Below are 20,997 nucleotides of genomic sequence, written 5' to 3'. Positions count from 1 at the left end.
GAGTTTCAACTGTAGAATGAAGGAAAAGAAAGAAAAACATTCATCATGCTTGTTATCACAAAGCAGCAGATTCGACTAAATCACTGGAAAAAGCATTTTTAAAAATTTGTATGCTTAACTTGTAAGTTGTCGAAATGTCAAGCGAAAGGACTTAAGCCTGGAAGAAGTGGAAAAAGCTCAACAGTATTGACTTCTGTATCAGATCTTTGATTTGCTGAGACATTTCTCCATCTATGAAACTGGGCCTAGACATTTACTGGTGAAGCTTGCACCCTACAACATTATGATATCTTTGATGCTCTCAACAAAGCCTTCATATCTCATTTTCAAAATAGGCTGATTAATATCAGATGTTCATGTAATTTCTCTTATTTTCATTTTCATTTATATGAATTATTTTCAACTTTTCATCTTATGGTGATGATGATGATTTCATCGTGGTCAAAACTAAGTGACTATACTATATTTATATTTTATATCCAAGTAAATAGTGCTGCATGATGTTTCATTCATAAAATTATACTGTGTAAATAATATGCATAGATATAAAAATATTATTTCTTACAGTTACACCTAAGCAGTTTACAAATTCGACTTGCATAAAAATCAAATAAAGGTTTATGAATTGCATTATTTGCATAACTCTGGGGATTACTGTAAAGAAAAAAATAAATGAGTAAAAATAAAATTCGATTAACTGAGGTGTTACTTATGTAAAAAGGAGAAAAGTATCATTTCATTCAGACATCTTCATTACTGCTCAAATTAAATTCACGTTAAGCGAGGTTTTCCTGTACTTTATTTTAAGTAGCATGTTAAAACTCAAGTTTCCATTTTAATTATTTTTTATATAATGATGCAAAATATTTTGTGTTCAATAGGAAAATTCCTAACAAAGTGAAAACATCAAATAGCCATGCTCATTTGTCTTTATCTGAAGAACCTAATTCATCTGTTCTGTTACTTCCTGTCTCTGGAGCTTCCAGTGGTGTAAATTCCATGGGCCAAGAACTGTCTTCCCCTGCTAGCTGAAAGGTAAAATTTTAGCACAAAGTGAATTGCCAAAAGTCATTCCTGAATGTGATCATATTAGGCACTCATGGTTTTTTTTTGGGCCACCATGCATCCCCATTGACTTTCATGTTTGATGGTGTCTTTCATATCTGTCATGCTGTTGGAGTTCCTGTAGCGTGATGTGTAAATGTGTTAGTTGTGTACAGCTGGATCTGTTCTCCCTTTTAATAACTGACAAGCATGATGCTTGGTAAATAAAACCAACGTCTTGTGCATTTCCTTTCTGATACCATTATATAAGTACAATTTAATGCAACTTTAACTCAAAGAACTGTTGTGTTGATAACTATTAATTTTTTAAACAACTCAGTCTTCATCTTGATATTTCTATTTCTTCATTCATTCATTTATTCTGTGTTTTGTGCTGAAGCCTGATCTGAAAAAAGCTAGAGGATATAATTTCTAGCATATCTAGACGTGTGTGCCATTTTTGTTAAATGTTGTTAATCTGTCAGTGCATTTTTAATTACAATGGATATGATTGCAGTTGTATAAGCTATTATAACTGCAATGTCTCTCATTTTGACTGAAATCATTTCAATGAAGTATGCAAAGGTTAGCTCTAATAAATTAATCATTCAAAGTTTAATATTGCTTTAGTTCTCTAAAATACTGTACGTTATCCATATAATTAAAGTAATTAATAATTACTGTGATGCTTTATTATTTGTAGATTGTGTATCTACAATAAAAGTTTTAGTCTGTAGATTGGATTTAGAAGTTAGCCTTTGCAATCATAGATTAGAATGAAAAGTAATTTTTTTACATGCTTCGATTTCTCAATATCTTAAATAAGCATAGAATCTTGATTCTATGAATAATGCTGTAATGCCCCATGGGTATTGAATACTAAATATATTAAATGTATCATCAATAGTTAGGGCTTATGGTTTTTGTTATTAAACTCTTTTAAAAATTACATGTAAAATATTGTTTATGTATTTTTTAAAATTTTAATTCCAAATTTATACAGTATTTTTAAGCATATATAGTATACTTTAAAAAGAAAGTTAAAACATTATAATGCATACAGGTTACTTGAGGCTAAAGTAAATGGTCTGCATGTGCTAAATTATATTTTATTAATTTTTTCTTCCTTCCAAGGAAAATAAGGGATAAATGTGATTCTACTGAAGCTTTGAAATGTCACATTTGACAAACTTCCTAGCATGGTTTACATGAAGTATTCCAGAGCTGAAGTAAGTTATAGAAATGCGATCTGATTTTATTGTGGAATAGTATTAATCGCGATTCAAATGTTGAGATGACCGCTTATCTTAAGATCTTAACACTGTTTAGGCTGTATTGAATATATACATAAAGATTATTTGCAGAACACGATTCAAATGTTGAGATGACCGCTTATCTTAAGATCTTAACACTGTTTAGGCTGTATTGAATATACATAAAGATTATTTGCAGAACACGTTTCATAAAGAACATGCATTCTGTTTCAAAATTTTGTCCTAGAGAAAATAGTTTATATAGTCCAGCAGAAGTAAGATACTATATCTTTGGGATAGAAAGTATTATCTGGGATGTCTTGTGAAGTTTGAAAACACTACTTTGTGAAATTCTAATCCATTTAAAATACTATTACTACTTTAAGCATTGTTGAGCTGTCGGTCAGCAATTTTATTTGCAGATCTGTAGGTTGTAAATTTGGAATATCTGTATAGCATAGCATATTGGATTGACTTCATGAAATATTACACATTAGAGGTTTTAATTGAAAGTCTCTTTTCTTAATATAATGTTAACAAAGCAATATTCTTAGACTACTACATGACTGTTTCTAATTTTTTAAGCAGTAGATTAATATAAAAGAACTCTTATTTCAGTTTTAGGAATCTGCAGGAAAAATGATGTGAAATATTTTCCATACTGACTACATATGCTGCCTTGAATGGCGTTGTAAATGGAAGGTTCAATTTCAGAAGAATAATGTTCATGAAACATTATACTTGACATATTATCTGCCAATAAAATGCATAAGTTTGACTGCTAATTAATCTCCAGGGTAGTGTTATGTAATGAAAATGGGAATTATTCTGAAGACTGAAAATCTTTTGCATTCTGTGTAGTCTTCCATTCTCCATGACACATAGGATTTCATGAAGGCTATGTTTTCTTAAAATAAATAAAAGTAATATTGCTAAAATTAAGCTTTGGCCAACAATCAAGATATTAAGTGCAAAAATAATCTCACAATGGGAAAATTTAGGCATTTTTCATACTTGATATTAAAAGAGTATTTCATCTGTTTCTTAATTTCTTTCAAATGTTTCATTTCTGTCTTCTGAAATGGTTTCAGTTTAAACTCAAGGGGAAATTGGATGGGCATTGAAAACTTGTGATTTGAAGCTGCTAAAAATAACATAAGCTTTGAGTAGTTATAAAGAAGCATATTACTTAAAATTATTTATTTGAAGTACATAAGGAATCAAATTAAGTGGTCAAAACTATGTGCACTTAACATGCTTAAGATATTTTTCCAGGAACTATCTGAAAAACTTGCAGATGAGCATATATATTTGAAATCATGTAAAATAGATGTTCTGAGTAAGATATTCTATGAACAACTGATTTCGGCAATGTTTTATTTCCAGCGTTAGATTAATTAGTTGTGACAAAGCAAATGAAGGCTTACAAGTTAAGGGAGGGATGCATTTGCAATGTACTTTCTAAGAGAAACTGTCTCATGTGAATTTTATATATGGGGAAAACCACAGAAACCCCATGCAGCCAATCAATTTACTGGGACTTGATTCTAGGTCAAACTGCCAGTGCTTAGTAATCTTTATTTGTGGTATATTTAGCTATTCAGTAATAAGTATATCTTTTATAATCCCATGTTTGAACTTGGATTATAATGCCAGCATTTAGTGATCTTATCTTAGTCTCCATTTTTTAAGTACAAAGGACATAGAGCACATTAAAAAAAGTGGGGGACTTTAAGAGGTTCCCAGTTTCAGAACTGGGATCCCTTTGTGCTATAAGATGCTGAAGTACATAATAATGTTTGTGCTGTTTTAGGGAACAGAATCTGAAATAATGCAATTTATCATGTGAAATTATTAAAATTTTTCTTGCCATAGAATATATTTCATTTTACATATGCAATCCATTCCTAGAGCTTTGCATTGTGACGTGAATTGAAATAAGCAGTATTTGATATATTTTTAACCACATTTGCAATTGATTGTTTGTCAATGTATGTTGCTTTTCTATAATTTGAATGATAAGAGATTAATGTAAATTAATTCTATAATTTTGAATGATGAGAGATTATTAATATCAATTAATTATATAATTGAATGATAAGATCTTGCTTCAGGTCTAGGGTTCAAACAAATCAAGCTCATGCAATTTTTTTTTTTAAATTTAACCTTTGTAATTCTCAATTTTAGTTTTCTTGAAACTTTCTGAAAGTTTTAAAGACCAGAAAAAATTCAGGTTTGGTAAACCTTTTGGATGGCTGAAATAAATTTATTCACTTTTTTATTTGTGTTATTGAAAATTCTATACTAAAGATTTTTTTAAAGTTAGTTTGAGTACATTTTTGGGGGGCATTATGACCATGTTAGATTGATTTTTAGCAAGATTTGATTATAATAAAATTACAGCATTAAGGTTCCATGAAAGTGAAAAGAATCCGGATTCATGAGTACAAAAATATTAAAAATTAATATGTCATGCAAACTTCATAATCAATTTAGTTAAATCAATATTGTAACATTAAGAGTTATTTAAAATTCTCCAATTATTGCGATGATTCTACTTAATTTAGAATTTAATACAAATAGCAAAATTCATATGCCCTCTATTAATGATGCATATGCTGTTGTTGGGGCATAGGAATTAAATCTCATTTTAGATGTTTTAATTGTTTATGCTCAGCCTAGAACCAAATCTATAATAACTGATATATGCTTATGTTCATTATAATTATAAAAGCTAATTTCATACTGTATAAATCCTAAAAGATATCAGTCTGGTTGGTTTAATTACTATGGAGAAACCAACGTAATTTTAAGAAGTCTGCTGTAGTAGGCAGAATATATTCATAGTAAATGTCTTATGTTTGTTTTTATTTTAGTAACTCATGAAAAATTTTATAATTCAGTTTTTGGAAATACTGATTTACTCATATATTCCCCCCCCCCAGTAGCTTTTTAGCACAAGGTCCTGAAAAATTTTTAAATTGTCATGTAGTTTTTCTGTTCTTCAAGATGTTCCAAAAGCGAGCTTCCGTAAATTTTGAAATGGACTCATCTACCTATTGTATGTTTTTGTCTTAATTTATTTACTTATGGATTTTGGGTGTATGGGCTATGATTGATGAAGCAGTAGTAATGAAGAACTTGCATATACCTAATATGCTGATGGTTCTGAAGATTGTTGCACATGGAAAGGCAGACTGAACAGTGGCAAAGATGATAACAGTGGTGATAACGGCGATAAATTACATTGTAGTAGATGACACAGACATCAATTTCAGCAGTATTAAATGATTTCAGGCCTAGAGAGCAGCAGTGACAGCAATAAGAGCAGGTGAAATTCAAGATACAGTGAAGTAGAAATGGGGATATCTTATTAGATATTGCTAGGTATTCTTATTGAAATGTATGTTTCATTAAATGAATATGATAGAGATGTCTTATTAGATATAAGTAGGCATTTTTATTGAAATGTAGGTTTCTTTTAAATGAATATGATAGCTACAGATAGTTTATCTATGGCTACTTTTCATTTGTTATGTTCTTAGTGTAACTCCTCCTTTGGAAATTAAATTATTCGCCTAATGTTCCTCTAGATTTTTATGCGATGAATTACTAAAAAAAAGGAGGGAATACATGAGTAAAATAGAATATATCAAAGTGTATCATTTAAAAATGTTTCCGTATTCTGATTTTTTTATCATAATTATTTTTGTCTTTCATAATGGCTGTAGGAGATTGGCAACTGGTAATAGTATTACTTTAAAAAATTTGCCATTAAATGTGCAATGTGATTAACTGTATTACCAATATATGATACTTAACAAGGAAGGTTGATTTTTGCACACTTCAGGAATTATCTGTATAAATGTTTTTTAATGCCTTAAAAAAGTTATTATTTTTACTATATGAGTTTTACATCCTACCAAAATAGAGATTGTTGCCATTTTATTTTTGAGAAATATTTGTTGTAAAAGTTTTGAATGAGTAATGCAATGGAAAAATTGTACAGCAATGTCTGAAAGTAATTAAGTCTTCTCTTTATGGAATGAATGCAAATACAGTCAAAAGTCGTTAATTCGGACACCCATAATCTGGAATGATCTATAATCTGGACCTCAAAGCTAAAAACTTTCTGCGCATGCGCCGCGTTGACACATGTGCATAGGTGTTTACGTGTGCGCGTAAGACCTCTTACGACTGCGCATTTGCGTGTGTGCAAGAGCAGAATACGTTTTTGCGTTCGCGTTTTATGTATAACGAATGGTATAAGCTAAAATCATCTAATTATCTATGTCAGTTAATGTTGATGATTGCGTTGTTCCGTAATTTTCGAATTGGATCCGACTTATTATTTTTTGCAGACTGTAAGAGCAATACTATAAAAGTAAACTTGAAATTTTGATTATGTCAAATAGAATTTACGAATCTGGAGCTCCCAAAGGATCGTACAAAACGAAAGTATGTTTCGATGTCCATCAAACAAAAAGTGGAATTGCTGCAAAAAATGGATAAAGACATGAAGAATGTGACAGAGAGGTTAGTGAAAACAAAAAAATTTTGATTCACAAGTTAGTCAGTATTCTAGGCACGGCAATTAACGGGACTTGAACAGCAGAACTTTGTAACTGAACAAAAAATTATGTCTGTTTATAGAATTAAAGAGAAAGTATTATCACATAAAACGAAGCAAATTAAACAACTTACATTGAAAGAAATGTTTAATAAAGTAAACAAATAAATATTAAGCTTTTTTTTTTTGTAAATTTTGATACTCTTTAGATCATAATTGTTCTTTATTTCATAAATTACGGTTTCATATTTTTAATTTTAGAATTTCTGCATGCCATCTTACACGATTTAAACTGATGATCTATAATCCAGAAAAATCGATAATCCGGAATTGCCGAAGACCCGACGAGTCCGGATTAACGACTTTTGACTGTATCAGTGTAGATGTTTATTTAAAATAGAATAATGACACAGGATGTTTATTTCCCACTACCATTTGGCACTTCTATTTTGAATAGCTGATTTTAAATTTATGGTGTTTATATTCTATATCTTGAATTTATGGAAATAAATTCATAAACTAGTAGGCATATTACAACATTTTACCTTAAAACTGGTTTAGTTTGTAAACTAGAATCCTAAGTTCAAGGATCAGATAGCAATTATTTTTAAATTTTTAACCTTATTTTATAACTTGAACTTTTATTTGAGGTATTAAATTGCAGTCTGAAATTTCCAAATTGCTATTTGGGTAAGGTTAGGAAATTTTTTAAGGAGGAATTGCTTATGTTTTTAGAAAAACTCAGAAAAAATTCTCATGTAGTCATCTTATTTTTAAGTACTGGATATTGGTTTTCAGCGATTTAATCTGTTTAGGGGCGAATTCAAGTGCAACATTTCCAAACACAATTGCCCGTTAGCTGGTAAACCGAATTCAAGTGCGACGCTTTGAAGACGCACCTCAGAAAACAACGTCACGGTTATGGCAAATTTTGCGACTAGATCAGAGTTTCCACAAACTCTTAACAGCATTTTTGTAAACAAGATAGCTGAAGTTATATTGTTTTGATGACCGGCAAAATCACAATCATGATTAATTTCTGGCATTTGAAAGATCAATACAATTCTGTCGAATTATTGGTAATGGAGTTTATGATTCGCTTGGCTGTAAGAATTCATGCTAGGAAATAAGGCTTTATTTAAATGTTGCTGGATATTCTATGGAAATTCAGGTTTGTATATGATAGATGCTGTAAGGAAAGCCAAAATATTTTGGGAATTATTGCTTACCTATTAACAGGCATGTGTTACTTTCCAGCATGAATAAGTTTTTTACGTATAAGCATTTTCTAATTTCATTTCTAAATTTAGTATTCTATATGCATACAAATAAACGTTTACTTTTCTAATAGCAATAATTTTATACTATCGAAAGCTTGTAAATATTTGTACTTTTATCATTATCATGAAATAATTCCTTAGTTGAAATAACCAGAGAATATCTAAAGAAAAATCAGCATTGGAAATAAAAAAAAGTTCAGCTTAATTTCGTATATTTTCTGTAATGCAACTGTCTTCTGATTTTTAGCTTTCTTTTTGTATTAAATGTTTGTTGCTATTATGTGCTGTTGAAAAGATTTCATTCATATTCCTCAAATGCCTTTTGTATTGCTGTTAACTGCAGTATAATGTCCGATATTCTGGTGATAAGAATTATCATACATATATGTATTTATATTATCACACTAGTGCATTGGCTGTTAGTTAAAATCCACCTGAAATTATCTCAGAATTTTTTATTTCTTGTATAATGTGTTTCATTAGAAGAGAATATTTGCGAAATCAGAATTGTTTTCTTCCAAACAGTTGTCATATAATGTTATGAAGTTAGTGATTAGCTGAGAAATGGAATTTTTTCATTTTAATCATATTTTAATGTTCCGTTATCATAGTTGTTTTTGCCATTAATATATGGAGTTATTTATTGTATTTTGTAAATATTTGCATCAACGTTGAGTCATAGTTATTTTTCAAGTGCAGGTGCAGTTTATTTATTGTATTTTGTAAATATTTGCATCAACGTTGAGTCATAGTTATTTTTCAAGTGCAGGTGCAGTTTAACAAAAATCTTTTTAATTTGACAATTCTGAGTATGTCTTTGTTCCCATCGATTTCCAAGTTTGACCGTCATATAATTATATGATTACACTTCAAAGTAAATAACATAGTTAACGAAAATGAGATTTTGGAAAGTTGCCATCTCATTTTATATTTGTTAATGGGAAACTTTGAGTAGATATCATACTGTATATGAAGCTTCAATATGATTCATAATTCAGAGAATTTTGGGTCAATGCATTCACCCTGCATAATCTTTGCTACTCTTAAAATTTTGTCAGCCGATGCCTCTAAATTCCACCACCCAGTGCCAGGCCTCGTTGTATGTAATATTAGATACTTTATTTATGTAATCACGCATAACATTATTCATGTCTGTACTATTTAAAAATACTTTATTTATGTAATCACGCATAACATTATTCATGTCTGTACTATTTAAAAATACTTTATTAAATTTTCATATATGTATATAATTAATTACTGTTTAAAAATATATATACATAAAAGAATAAATTTCACAAGTTTAAATAAAAATGTGGTTTTTTTTATTCATTTCATGTATATATATATATATATATATATACATTTAAGGTTCTGAATGTATTTTATGTTTTTTCCACATGAAAGTTTTCAGAATGATGATTACACAATGTGCACAGACAAATGTGAAAAGTGTACCTGGCAATATTGGGTGAAAGGGGTTGCCTTAGTTGCATTTTTATGCCAATAGTACAGATCGTTGTTTGCCATTTGATTTCCAGAATTTGCTTTGGTTATAGGTATTGTTATTTGACTTGATTTTTTAATTGTTTTAGACATTTTTAATCATTTTCTGCTGCTTTCGGTGCATGCTGTGTTATTTAAATTAAGTGTTTTATATACAAACTAATATTATATTAATTATAATTATGTTCTAGTGCTAAGAGTTAAGCTTTCTAAAAAAAAAAGATTTAAATTACTTATAACTAGAGATTGTGACAAAATATGCATATTTTCACCTTCTGAATTCAACAGTCATTTTTTTTTTATTAATGTTTTTGTATAGAGTACACTTTTTTTCTCACAATGAATTGTAAGAGGATTGTTGAGTTTGCTGGCTGATGAAAAAGAAAGTGTCATATTTTTTTTTTTTAAATTTGCATACTACACTAATTTGAATACTATATATACTGTATTTCTTAAATGGTAGAATTTTACTTACATGTTAGATGAAAAATTTTAAGAATGCGAGCCAGAAATTGGTTTGAAGATAGCCATATCCTTGTGTACAACAGAACTTCTTACCTTAATATCAATTACACAAGTAATAATTATTTAAAAAATGGATAACCAGAGCATTTTATTTAGAACATTTCACATATTTTTTCCCTCCCCTTCCTGAATGTTATTAGTGAATTCCATAAGGGCATTTTATTTAAAGCAAAAATAATAAATTATACAATTCATTGTTTTCATTTACATCTTCTTATAATTTTATACTATATGGTTTTCCTTGTTTATTTAGACACCTGTAAATAAGGCAAAAACATATAAGGCTTTTAAAAGCATATATACTGTAATTTCATATAACTAGAATACAAACTTTTTCGTTTCCCTAAATGCCATTATGGTGTTTCAGCTGCAGAATGCCATTGTGGTGTAGAGTTTCCTAAAGTAAATTTAGGGGGGAAAATGAGAAGAATTCATGTGAAATAAGTATGATTTACTCAACAATTTGTTCTGACCTATTTATACAATAGGAGATAATTTTTTATTTTGCATAATCATAATTAAAAGATAGCATAGGGGAAGGTAGCCTTATTTGGACCGCTATGATATACAAGGACTGATGATATCTGCGAGATTTGAGTACTCATTTTGTTATACGTAGATGTAGAAGAGGTTAATGCAATTGTGTTTGTAAAGAAATTCCTTGTGGTTACATTGAGAGAAGTGTTATTCGTTTGGCTAAGAAGAAAATCTGTTATTTCGAAATAAGTGTGAAAGCAGTTAATTTGTCTAAACGAAAGTAATTACATGTCTTATTATACCATCACAAAACTTGCTAATTTATCTACAATTTGCAATTATAATTTTGCGAGGTTATGTTAGTTTGACGTTTCTGTATAATATCAAGCATTAAGTATTCAAGTTTCCTAAGTTGGACCGAAAACAGTTGGTCCAATTTCGGCAACGACATTTTTTTCCTGGATAAATTATAATTAGCCCTAGGAATGCTACTCTTCGAAAAACTTATGGGAATGGCAACCATTCATCTCCGAGACGAAGTATGCGTAAGCGTGCTTAAGACTTATTTTATAAGCTAATTGCAGAACCCCTGTTTCACCTTCTAGTAGTGATGATGATGAAGATAGGAGTAATAATGAAAATAAAAGATTTAGGACAGTTCTTGAAAAAATATCACCTTGAGCAAAGAAAAATCTAAATCCAACTGGCCTTTCGTCTTCTCACAGTACACCAATAACCCAGAAAGCAGTGGAAATAACAAGCAGTCCTTACAAATCGCAGATATACCAAAACTTTAAAAAAAAATCAGTTATATTTCAGGGATCATCTTCAGTAAAGAAGTACCAATAAAAATTAAGTAGTAGAAAATAAACTCGCTAAGTGTACCTTCAAAATAGAACCATTTATTAAATTAAAAAAATTATTTATAACGGTGAAAAATGAATTAAAAAAATCATGTCATCGGTTCAGTTTAGGAAACCGGTTTCCTTATTTGGACTGCTAGTTTCCTAAATTGGACCATAAGCTTTCTTAATGGCAATTACAGCAAAAGAACCTTTTAATTGCAGCACTAACTCCAGCACATCGAGTATGTATCCAAGCATGACATTTCATGCATTGTATCATTTCTTCTTCCATGGTTTTTTCACATAATATACAAAACTATGAATCACCAGTTTATTTTTTGTGTTTCTGCATTTTGCTCACCAAAGTTGAACAATATTAAAAATCTGAAAATTCCATTCTTTCAGAATTTCATCACAATTCATTAACAGTGTGTTTTAAGAATGGTTAAATGCATTACATTATGTACTTGCATACAAGTAAGCTGTGGTGTGGAAAAGTCTGAATTTTTTGGCTAACGTATTCAAACACTTACCATTCAAGGAATGTGGCGTGAAAACTAATGCTGTATTCTAAAAAAAAATGAAAAAAACAAATACATATATAAAGTTATTAAGAAATATTTATAATAAATATTTATGTTAAGAAATTATTATACAAAAAAATTACAAACATATTCATGATTATTTGAAAATAATGGCACTAGCACCTACCTGTTGGCTTGGAGTATGTATCACAGAATTTTCTGAAGCTTCCAAAAAATAAAATATTACATAAGACAAAAAAATATTACAGCAAATAATTGCAAAAAAAAATTTTAAAAACATACTTTTAAAATAAGTTTTAAATTTTAAAGTTAATTTTGTAACAACTTACTATTTCCTTCCAGTTTTCTTTGTTTCTGAAGATAAATAAATTAGTAAATATTAATTAAATTTTAACTATATGGTAATTGAAACTTTATAAAACTTTTACTTAAATATTATTTGAAATTTAAAGAATTAAGGTTTTCTCCAGGAAATTGGAAATCTGCTAATTCAAACCAGCTTACACATTTCTTAAGTTCACAATTTGTATTATCAATAATAATAAATGGTGTAAATAATAAATAAAATAATGTAATAAATGGTGTAAATACTGAGATTTAGCCAACAGTAATACCTACCAAACTCGTTAAAGTAAATATTTAGGAAAAAGTGTAAAGTGAATCTGAAACTGGCATATTTTGAAATAGTTAGACATATATAAACATTTATTATAAGAAATGGAAAACTAGAAATGAAATTTTATTGTAGTTTAAGTAACTTTTTTCTTTCATTGAAAAACAAATCCGAAATTATGTTTTGTAATATATTATTTCAATTTCAGTATCAAGGTATTCAAAAACTGCTAGAATAAAATATATTTTAATACATGACACAGGGGATTAAAAACATTTATAATGTTATTTTTTAAAAAATCATAATTTTAAAACATTATCTTTACATTTTTGATAAGTCAATAATATTATTACATTTGTTAAAAAGATGTCATGAAATTCACAAACCACCAGAATATGTTTGAATTATGACAAACATAAAGAATGCTATCTGTTTAAGGAAAGGAAAGCTTTCATGCAGGATCATAAATATTCTTACAAATTACACACACACACACACACACACATATATATATATATATAATTTTTCTGCAGGTGAAAGATGGAATTATTTTGAGGATTTTCTACAGTTTTTGCCTGTTTGAACTATACAAGAAATTACAGTTTCTGCCATGTTGGATATATTACTTGAATTATAAACAGGACTAAATCCTGCGATTTTATAGTTATATACTTAATTCAAATAAATAATAACGGATTTGTTAAATTTCTCAAAACTAGAAAAAAGTATTCAGTAACGTATAACTATTTTATCAAATGTTTGCCAGAAAACATTTTATAAATATCATACTTGCTTTTTGCATTTATTAATGCCATTAATAAGATTTAAAACACCCTGAATATCAGTAATATCTTGAACATCATAACACATGAAAAAAAATGTAATTTATATATCTGAAATTAACACATTATAAAATACAAAAGATGCTTTTATTATATATTGTGCAGTAGTATCAAATTCTAATGAGGTGATGCCTTTAACACAAGTCTTCCCTATCAGGGCAAGGACTTTTTCTTCAACATATGAAAGTTTCATATTCGTACTTGGCCCTCCTCCTGTACCAAAATGATTATTTTTTATTTTCGCTGCCTTCTTTTTTGTGCGGCTTTTCAAATCAATCCATTTGTTTTTTACTTGTTGTCCAGTCCTTTTGACTCCTAACCCAGCGGAGTTCAGAATCTTCGCAATTTCACTCCATACTTCTTTTTGTTTCTTTAAATTAGCATATGATTTTCCTAATTCTCCACTAACAAATTCTTTGTGACTCTCAAGAGAATTTACAAGAACTTCCAATTCTCACACAGAGAAATTACGTGATCTTTCCTTGATTTTAACCGAAAACGAGACAATAATATTCAAGTTCCCTTCGCTTATCGAAGAACGTGGGTTTGTTTACAGGGATGCACAATTTCATTGGATAACAGCTTCTGTTTATCGGTTATGCTTTCCTAGCTGGAGAGATAGCTGGTTTCCAACTGCTATTTTGAAATCATTGGTTGCGAGAGAGCAAAAGCGTCACAGCTGAATTCGCTTTGCTAGGCTTTGTTAGGAACGCCCTACTACGATGAAGAAACTGTGTTTAGCAAAGTGTCGCACTTGAATTCGCCCACTAAGCCAGGAGTCAGAGACATAAATTGGGGCATGAGTAGAATGTTGTAGTTTCTTATAGTGATACTAATTCAAAGTATGTTAGAAGCAACTTTTGAAACTGCTTCAGTCTTTTTTTTTTTTAATAAATGCACATAATTATCTTTTTTCCCCCCTATTGTTATCTACTTTCTGATTTAGTCTTAGGTGATTTATGTTAAATATTTTTTTAGCACAGAAAAAATCTTTTGGATAAATGTCATATGAATATGTTACTCTTACAAAAACTGTGTGTACTCTGAACACATAAAGTTCATAATGAGTACACAAATATGTGTATGACTACAGGTCCTAATTTAATTAATTATATAAAGCAAATGCTTTTTTCCACCAGTCCACTACAATGATATAAAAAAAGAGTCGCATATATATGAAAGAAATCCAAAAATACAATTTTATATTTTGTTATGTAATCTCATTTAGAAATTGCTACATAAATCCAAGAGTATTCAAGTATTTAATGACAGAAAATTTTGCATGCATGATATTGTATAGATAGTTACTACTAAACAAGCTGCAATTGCCACTGCAAAATAGTGGTGTTAATATTTTAATTCTTGCTTATGCTTGCTGATGACTATTGTTATATATTATTTTCTGTGGTTTCATATAAAAATTGTATAGTTTATGGAAACTTCAAATCAAATCAGAAAATAAATATAAAAACTACTTTCCTTAATTCTTGTAGTCATTACAGGCTGCTTAAAATGCTAGTCTTAATGATTGATAAATAATTTTATGAATTTCTTGTAATCAGCTGGTAGTTGATAAGAAATTTTGTTTTCATATTTTCATTATTTTATTTATCATGTTCACTGTTTGTTAATATTCAGTATTTTTTGATGTTGTTGAAATTTGCATTTGGGTTGTTCGATGACAATGTTAGAAAATATATGAGTGTAATACTCAAAGGTGTTGATGATCACTGTGCCATTAACTGTTAATAAACAAAAGTATTTTTGTTATGCATATGTAGTAATGTTGCTGAAATATAATTAATATTCATCTCATATATGTATTGAGTCATTTTATGGCATTAACATTTATTTTTATTTAATTTTTTTTTTCTTATATTATGCTAAGATATTTATTTTCCATGTGTGTTTTACAATAGCTTTATACAGTCAGATTTTGTAACAAATAATAGGTAAAAAGTTCCTCAGTTTTATTTTAAAATCTAATTTATATTTAATGTATAATTTTAAATGCTTGAATCTTGTTAATTTTATTTTATATTTGCTCATTTAAAAATTTGTTTTCTTTGAATATATTTAGTAAGTGTTTTTTTTAATCGTAATTGCTCATGTGATTCTTTTTTATGCATTAAAAGTTGTCTTTGAAGAAAGCAGACTTATTTCTGCACTAATCATTATTAGACAGAATTTTTTTATATTAATAGAGATCTTGTTCTGTATAATCAGTATAACCAGTTAAAAAATTGTTTTGCATTTATTGTATTTGAAAGCATGTATATACAGTATTTAAATAAGGCTGCATAACTATCTCTCGAATGAACTGACTCGTGGTTTTTAATTTAAGAAACGAGTAATGTAAACTTTCAGATAGGTATGGTTTTGATCATAACATATTTATAAACATGTACAGATTTCTGAATTTTTGCATTCCCCATAGAAAGAAATTTTGATAAGATAAGTAAAATATTTTTCACAGCCCATACTGTGGCAGGAAAAAAATTGCATTGTCATACAATAATCAAAATTACCGAAGATGTTCATGGTTAGTTATTATCCCAGTAACTGGTGACTGATTCACCAACTAGTGTCACAGGTAAAGTCTCCCTGCACCAACTGTACATTTCCTTCCTGATTTGCCAGTATTTTGCATCTCCCGTTGTTACACAGACACTATATATTAATAAGCATCCATGCCTTGCCCAGCATTTGAATCTGGGTTTGACCATGTGTCTGCCAGCATCATTAACCACTATATCTATCAGAGTGGCAGTTGCTTAAGACAGCTGTATATCTAAGTTTTTTAATGTTCATTTCTGAGGTACCGTTTATGTTAGCAAAAAGTGGAGATATGTTATGCCTTTAGTATTCCTATTTGTAAGAAGTGCTATATTTTTATTTTAACAAAATTCAAATTTTATGCATTTTTTATTGATATTTTAGGTGTTTCTTTTCATTGAATAGAAAGAACGCAACTCTCATTACATGAGAATTTTCTTAGGAGCAGTATTACAGAATGATTTCGTACCCTACTAAAAACATTAAAATTTTTTTAAAGGTAGTAAACAATTGACTAATGATAACTGCCTTTGGAGAATGCCTATTTAAAAAAAATTGTGCATATTTTGCCATAAGGTCATATAATTCTTTTAGAGTAAATTACTACCTTATTAAATTAACATATTAAATTAGAAATGTTAAAAAATATTAATAGTACAGCAAGTACTGTTAAAAGTCCTTTAGTATGGCTTAAGTACTGTTCTAAACCCTTTGTTTAAAAGTAGCTCCCCTGTTTTGAACATGAAATTATGTGTAAAGAAATTCATAACTTCACATAAGAAATAGAGAGTATTATTCAAAAGCTGAAATGTATGCTTACTTAATTATTGGTAATATATAAAATACTTTTGATTCATCAAATCTGATAATACTCAATTATGCAAATGTAATATGAAAATATAATTAATCTGGATATTTTTAAACCATTCTCCATTTGGCCAAAAACAAAAAAGCAATGAAAAAAAGTTGATTATCTCTGTATTTATTTATTTATTTAAAGATCATAGTTTTGTATAGTACTTCTCAGTACTGGCTTATAATGTGTAATTGATAAATATTTAAATATTTTTCGTAACTAAGGAATTTAACCTAGCTTGACTCCTTTTTTTTTTTTTTTTTTTTTTTTTTTTTTTTTTCAGTTTTATTTGATACCATTATATTATCTGTAAATCAGTCATGATTTAATTTCACCCTTCACATTTTAACCATATACAGGTATTGTAGATATTTGACCTGGTTCATTGTACCAGTTGATCAGATTTTGTTGCTCAATTCACATTATGAAAGCTTAAAAACTCAGGAACCTGAATTGCTCCAATTATTATTATACTTTATTTTAGAGAAATGTCATTTCATTTGACAAATAATCTACAGTTCATTAAGCTGTGAATTTCTACTATTAATGTTTATTCATATTTTTTATGCATCCAGTTTGTTGAAAGGTTTGATGTGCATCATTCCTGCATATGGAGTTAACAAATGAAAATTGCAGCTAAGAGAATTGTTATGAACAATTTCCATTTGAGATAAAAGAATAAATTGTTAATAAAAATAATTTATTGTCTTAAGTGTGTTGAAAATGTTAATGAATTGATATGTTTGTGTAAGTTGTGTTACTAGATACAAAATGTTGAAGATACCAGTGTTACTGAGAGCAGCATGGAAACATTAAACATTTAATAATGTCTATAAAACATTTGAATAGTTTGTAAAAAAGAATTCAACATCATTTTAAAATGCTTTGTACATAAGTGTTCTGAATTAAAATGTTTTAGAAAATTGGCTCATTCATTTACTTCTGTTGTGTATTTTTATCTGTAATTTATAGTTTTTATGGTTGTTGATCCATTGTAATATTCATATATAGATGTATATATGTAATATTAAAATTTTTAAATTTGGCTGCCTGCTTATTTTACTTAATAAGCATATAAGTCTTTTCTTAAAGTTCTTGCTTCATGTCATTTGTTCCTGCTGCAATAAAATGTTTCTGTTTATTCATATTACTATATACTCTGCTCAAAAAGCACATACATTAAAATATATTCAGTTATTATTAACATTAAAAAAATTATAAAGTAAAAATATAAATATTCTTGATTTGTCAAGGTAATTGGGTACTGCTACTAAAGTAAAAGTTGTGTTTTAAATATAGTGGGTCCTTTAAATTTTTGATAAATGCTTTCCTGAAAGTACAACACATATTCATTAATAATAATGTTGTAATGGCTCATCTGTACCAATAATAATATCTTTTTGTTGTAATCATACGTTACTCTAACTATAGCACTAATTATATTATTTCAAGTGAAATAAAATATAAAAACAAAACTTATGCAGGAAGTTTAGGTAAAGTATAGAAAAAGGAAAAGTAATAACTAAACAAGAAGTTTGGCTAATATTAATCAGAAGATGAATGGTTGCTGAAGAATCAGAATTTGAATTGTTTTGTAGGCAGGAGTATAAGAGAAAAGAAAAAAAAAAAAAAAAGTACCATGTGTGAACAACTTTTATGACTAAAGATAGTGAAACAGATATCCATGTATGCCATGTGAATTTCTGTGCACATGGTGGGATAGTATATCTTTATGTATTTAATTTAAAATTATTTTTATGGGAAACTGCAAGAACTTTTCTTTTTAAGTGGGAATGCTGTAACATCATCAATTACCTAATGACTACCTCAAGAAAAGTCATACATTATAAATTATTTTTGGAAGTAACTGTGTTACTTAAAAGTACAAAAGATTAATATTGATTTCATTTGCTTCTTCACTTAAGTGGAAGAGGGGAGTTTCTAATAATGTAGACTAATAAAGGAATATGATGATATAATTAAAACTTTTCCTGTTTATCATGATAGCTTCCTAGTTATTTAGATTGTTTTTGATAACCACTTTTAGTCATATTGCAGGTGTACTGTCATTGCTATGGAGTTTTTGATTTTAATTATGTACAGGAATAATGCTATGTGGAGATTTTTATTTATTTAAGTTAAGGAAAAGAAATTCTTCCCAGTGCAATCATACTGGCATATTAACTATTATTCATAATATGATTTCAATGAATATACAAATTTAGTTTAACTAATGATATTTTTTTACACTTGTTTATCCAAAGAATGCCATATTTCTTGACAGTTTGAGCATTTTCTGTGAAACTACTGAAGGTTAGAAAATTAAAGTAATAACCATATCTGAGAATAACTTATTTTATCCTTGAAAAATGCTTGCAAAACTATAATTTTTTTATGTGTCTGTAGGACATAACAATATCATTCGTGTAAGTTTTTCACTGTACAAGTTGGAGGTTAATAACTGCTGAATTTCAAGCTGTCATTGACAGCCATGTTATTTGTTTCTGCTTAATCAAAAGTACAACATGCAGATGTTCTGATCGTATAGTAAGTATAACAATAGTGGTTTTGAATCTTTTAATGATTTAAACTTCAAAATAACTGGATGTATGAAAATATAAATTTCAGTTTTACACACTGAGATTTCTGTTCATGTGAAGAAGTAAAATGAAGGACATATCCAGCTAATACACTATCTGCCCAAAAGTATCTGGACACCCAGTGGAATGGACTTGGAGAGTTCTGATGCATATATTAATATGATGTTGGTCCCCCTTTTCCATCGATGACAGCCTGCACTCACCTGGGGAGACTCCCAAGTTTTTGATAGGTGGCCATAGAAATTGACTTCCAGGCATTCATCATAGCTGAAGTGAGTGCTGGTAATGAGGATGGTTGATTTGGCTGGCTACATATTCTGTGTTCTAAGATGTCTCAAAGATAATCGGTGGGATTTAAGTTTGGGCTGTGAGAAGGCCAGACCAGTTTTTGGATGCCCATTTCATCAAACTATGGCTGTGCAAGTTTTGATGTGTGAATGGAGCAGTTATGCTGCTGGAAGAGAAATAGGTCTTCCCTGAAACATTGCAATAGACTTGGGACAGCAGCATTTTCCAGAATGGAAAAGGGGAACTAACATACATCTCAGAGTTCATGTTTCCAACCACAGAAACTAAGAGACCTAAGCCAAACTATGAAGAACACCACCACACTATGATGTCACCAAACTTTACAGTTGGCACAGTGCAGTCACTTAAGTAGAGCTCACCAGGCATCCACCAAATCCAGATGCATCCTTCGAGCTGCCAGATTGTAAAGCGAGATTCATTACTCCAAAAAACATTTTTCTTCATCTTTACAGTCCAATAACGGTGAGCTTTGTACCACTGCAATCGACACTTCTGGGGAGTGTTGTTTTCCTTGTGAATGGCTGCACGACTATGGAATCCCAGGATTTTTAACTCTCATGAAAAGTCCTGCTTCTAGCGCTAATGCAATTTAAACTTTGGAACTCCTGAGTAATTTCAACCAATGAAAACTTTTTATTTATACAATTTGGTTTCGCTACCTTTTCCAGAGATCTATGGCTGTGTTCTCCAACTTTTTTTTGACTTTTCTGCTGTTTAACTGCCTTGATGTTTCCGCTTAACAGTTACGTCATTCACAGTGGATTTTGGCTTTTGTGTAAAATATCTGAAATTTCATGAACTAATTTCCTACAAAGGTGGCATTCCACTCTGCTGCCCCAATCAAGGTCACTAAGTTTCTTTATCTTACTCATTGCCTCACAATAATAGGACCTGGCAAACCACTACCAACACTAATAGCTTTTGGTTACACATAAAATTACATCACCTACCAGATTCATTTCTTTACGGGGAATGTCCAGATACTTTTGACCAGATAGTGCAATACAAACTACTAGTTCAATTAGATTTTATGTACTGAATGGTGCTTTATTAATCTGGGCATTTTATAATAATATGGAGAGTTCTGAAAATTATGTTGAGAAAATTAAGGTTTCAAAAGTGTTTTCTAACATATCATAAAGGAAACTGGTTTTAAATAATGACTTCGAAGAAACA

At 29.3% G+C, this 20,997-nt stretch overlaps 1 protein-coding gene across 2 annotated transcripts in view; it reads left to right on the top strand.

Moving 5' to 3' along the window:
* The window catches only part of Gprk2 (G protein-coupled receptor kinase 2), a 170,365-nt gene extending 152,406 nt beyond the window's left edge, over positions 1–17,959 (top strand). The window contains exon 17 of one of the 2 annotated variants that reach the window (XR_004757902.2): positions 882–1,022. Coding sequence is in view for 1 of the 2 variants with exons in the window: in XM_035357396.2 (XP_035213287.2) it covers positions 882–1,032 (151 nt within the window). In the remaining variant the exon portion in view is untranslated. Of the gene's footprint in view, positions 1–881 lie in introns of both variants that reach the window. The other variant, XM_035357396.2, reaches the window with a different exon arrangement.
* Positions 17,960–20,997: the final 3,038 nt, after the last annotated feature.

This window comes from Stegodyphus dumicola, chromosome X1 (assembly GCF_044657685.1).
Source record: "Stegodyphus dumicola isolate Sdum_Otavi_A_Nest chromosome X1, ASM4465768v1".
NCBI lineage: Eukaryota > Metazoa > Arthropoda > Arachnida > Araneae > Eresidae > Stegodyphus > Stegodyphus dumicola.
Note: the sequence above shows the minus strand (reverse complement) of the source record. Positions and strands in the feature narration are given on the sequence as shown.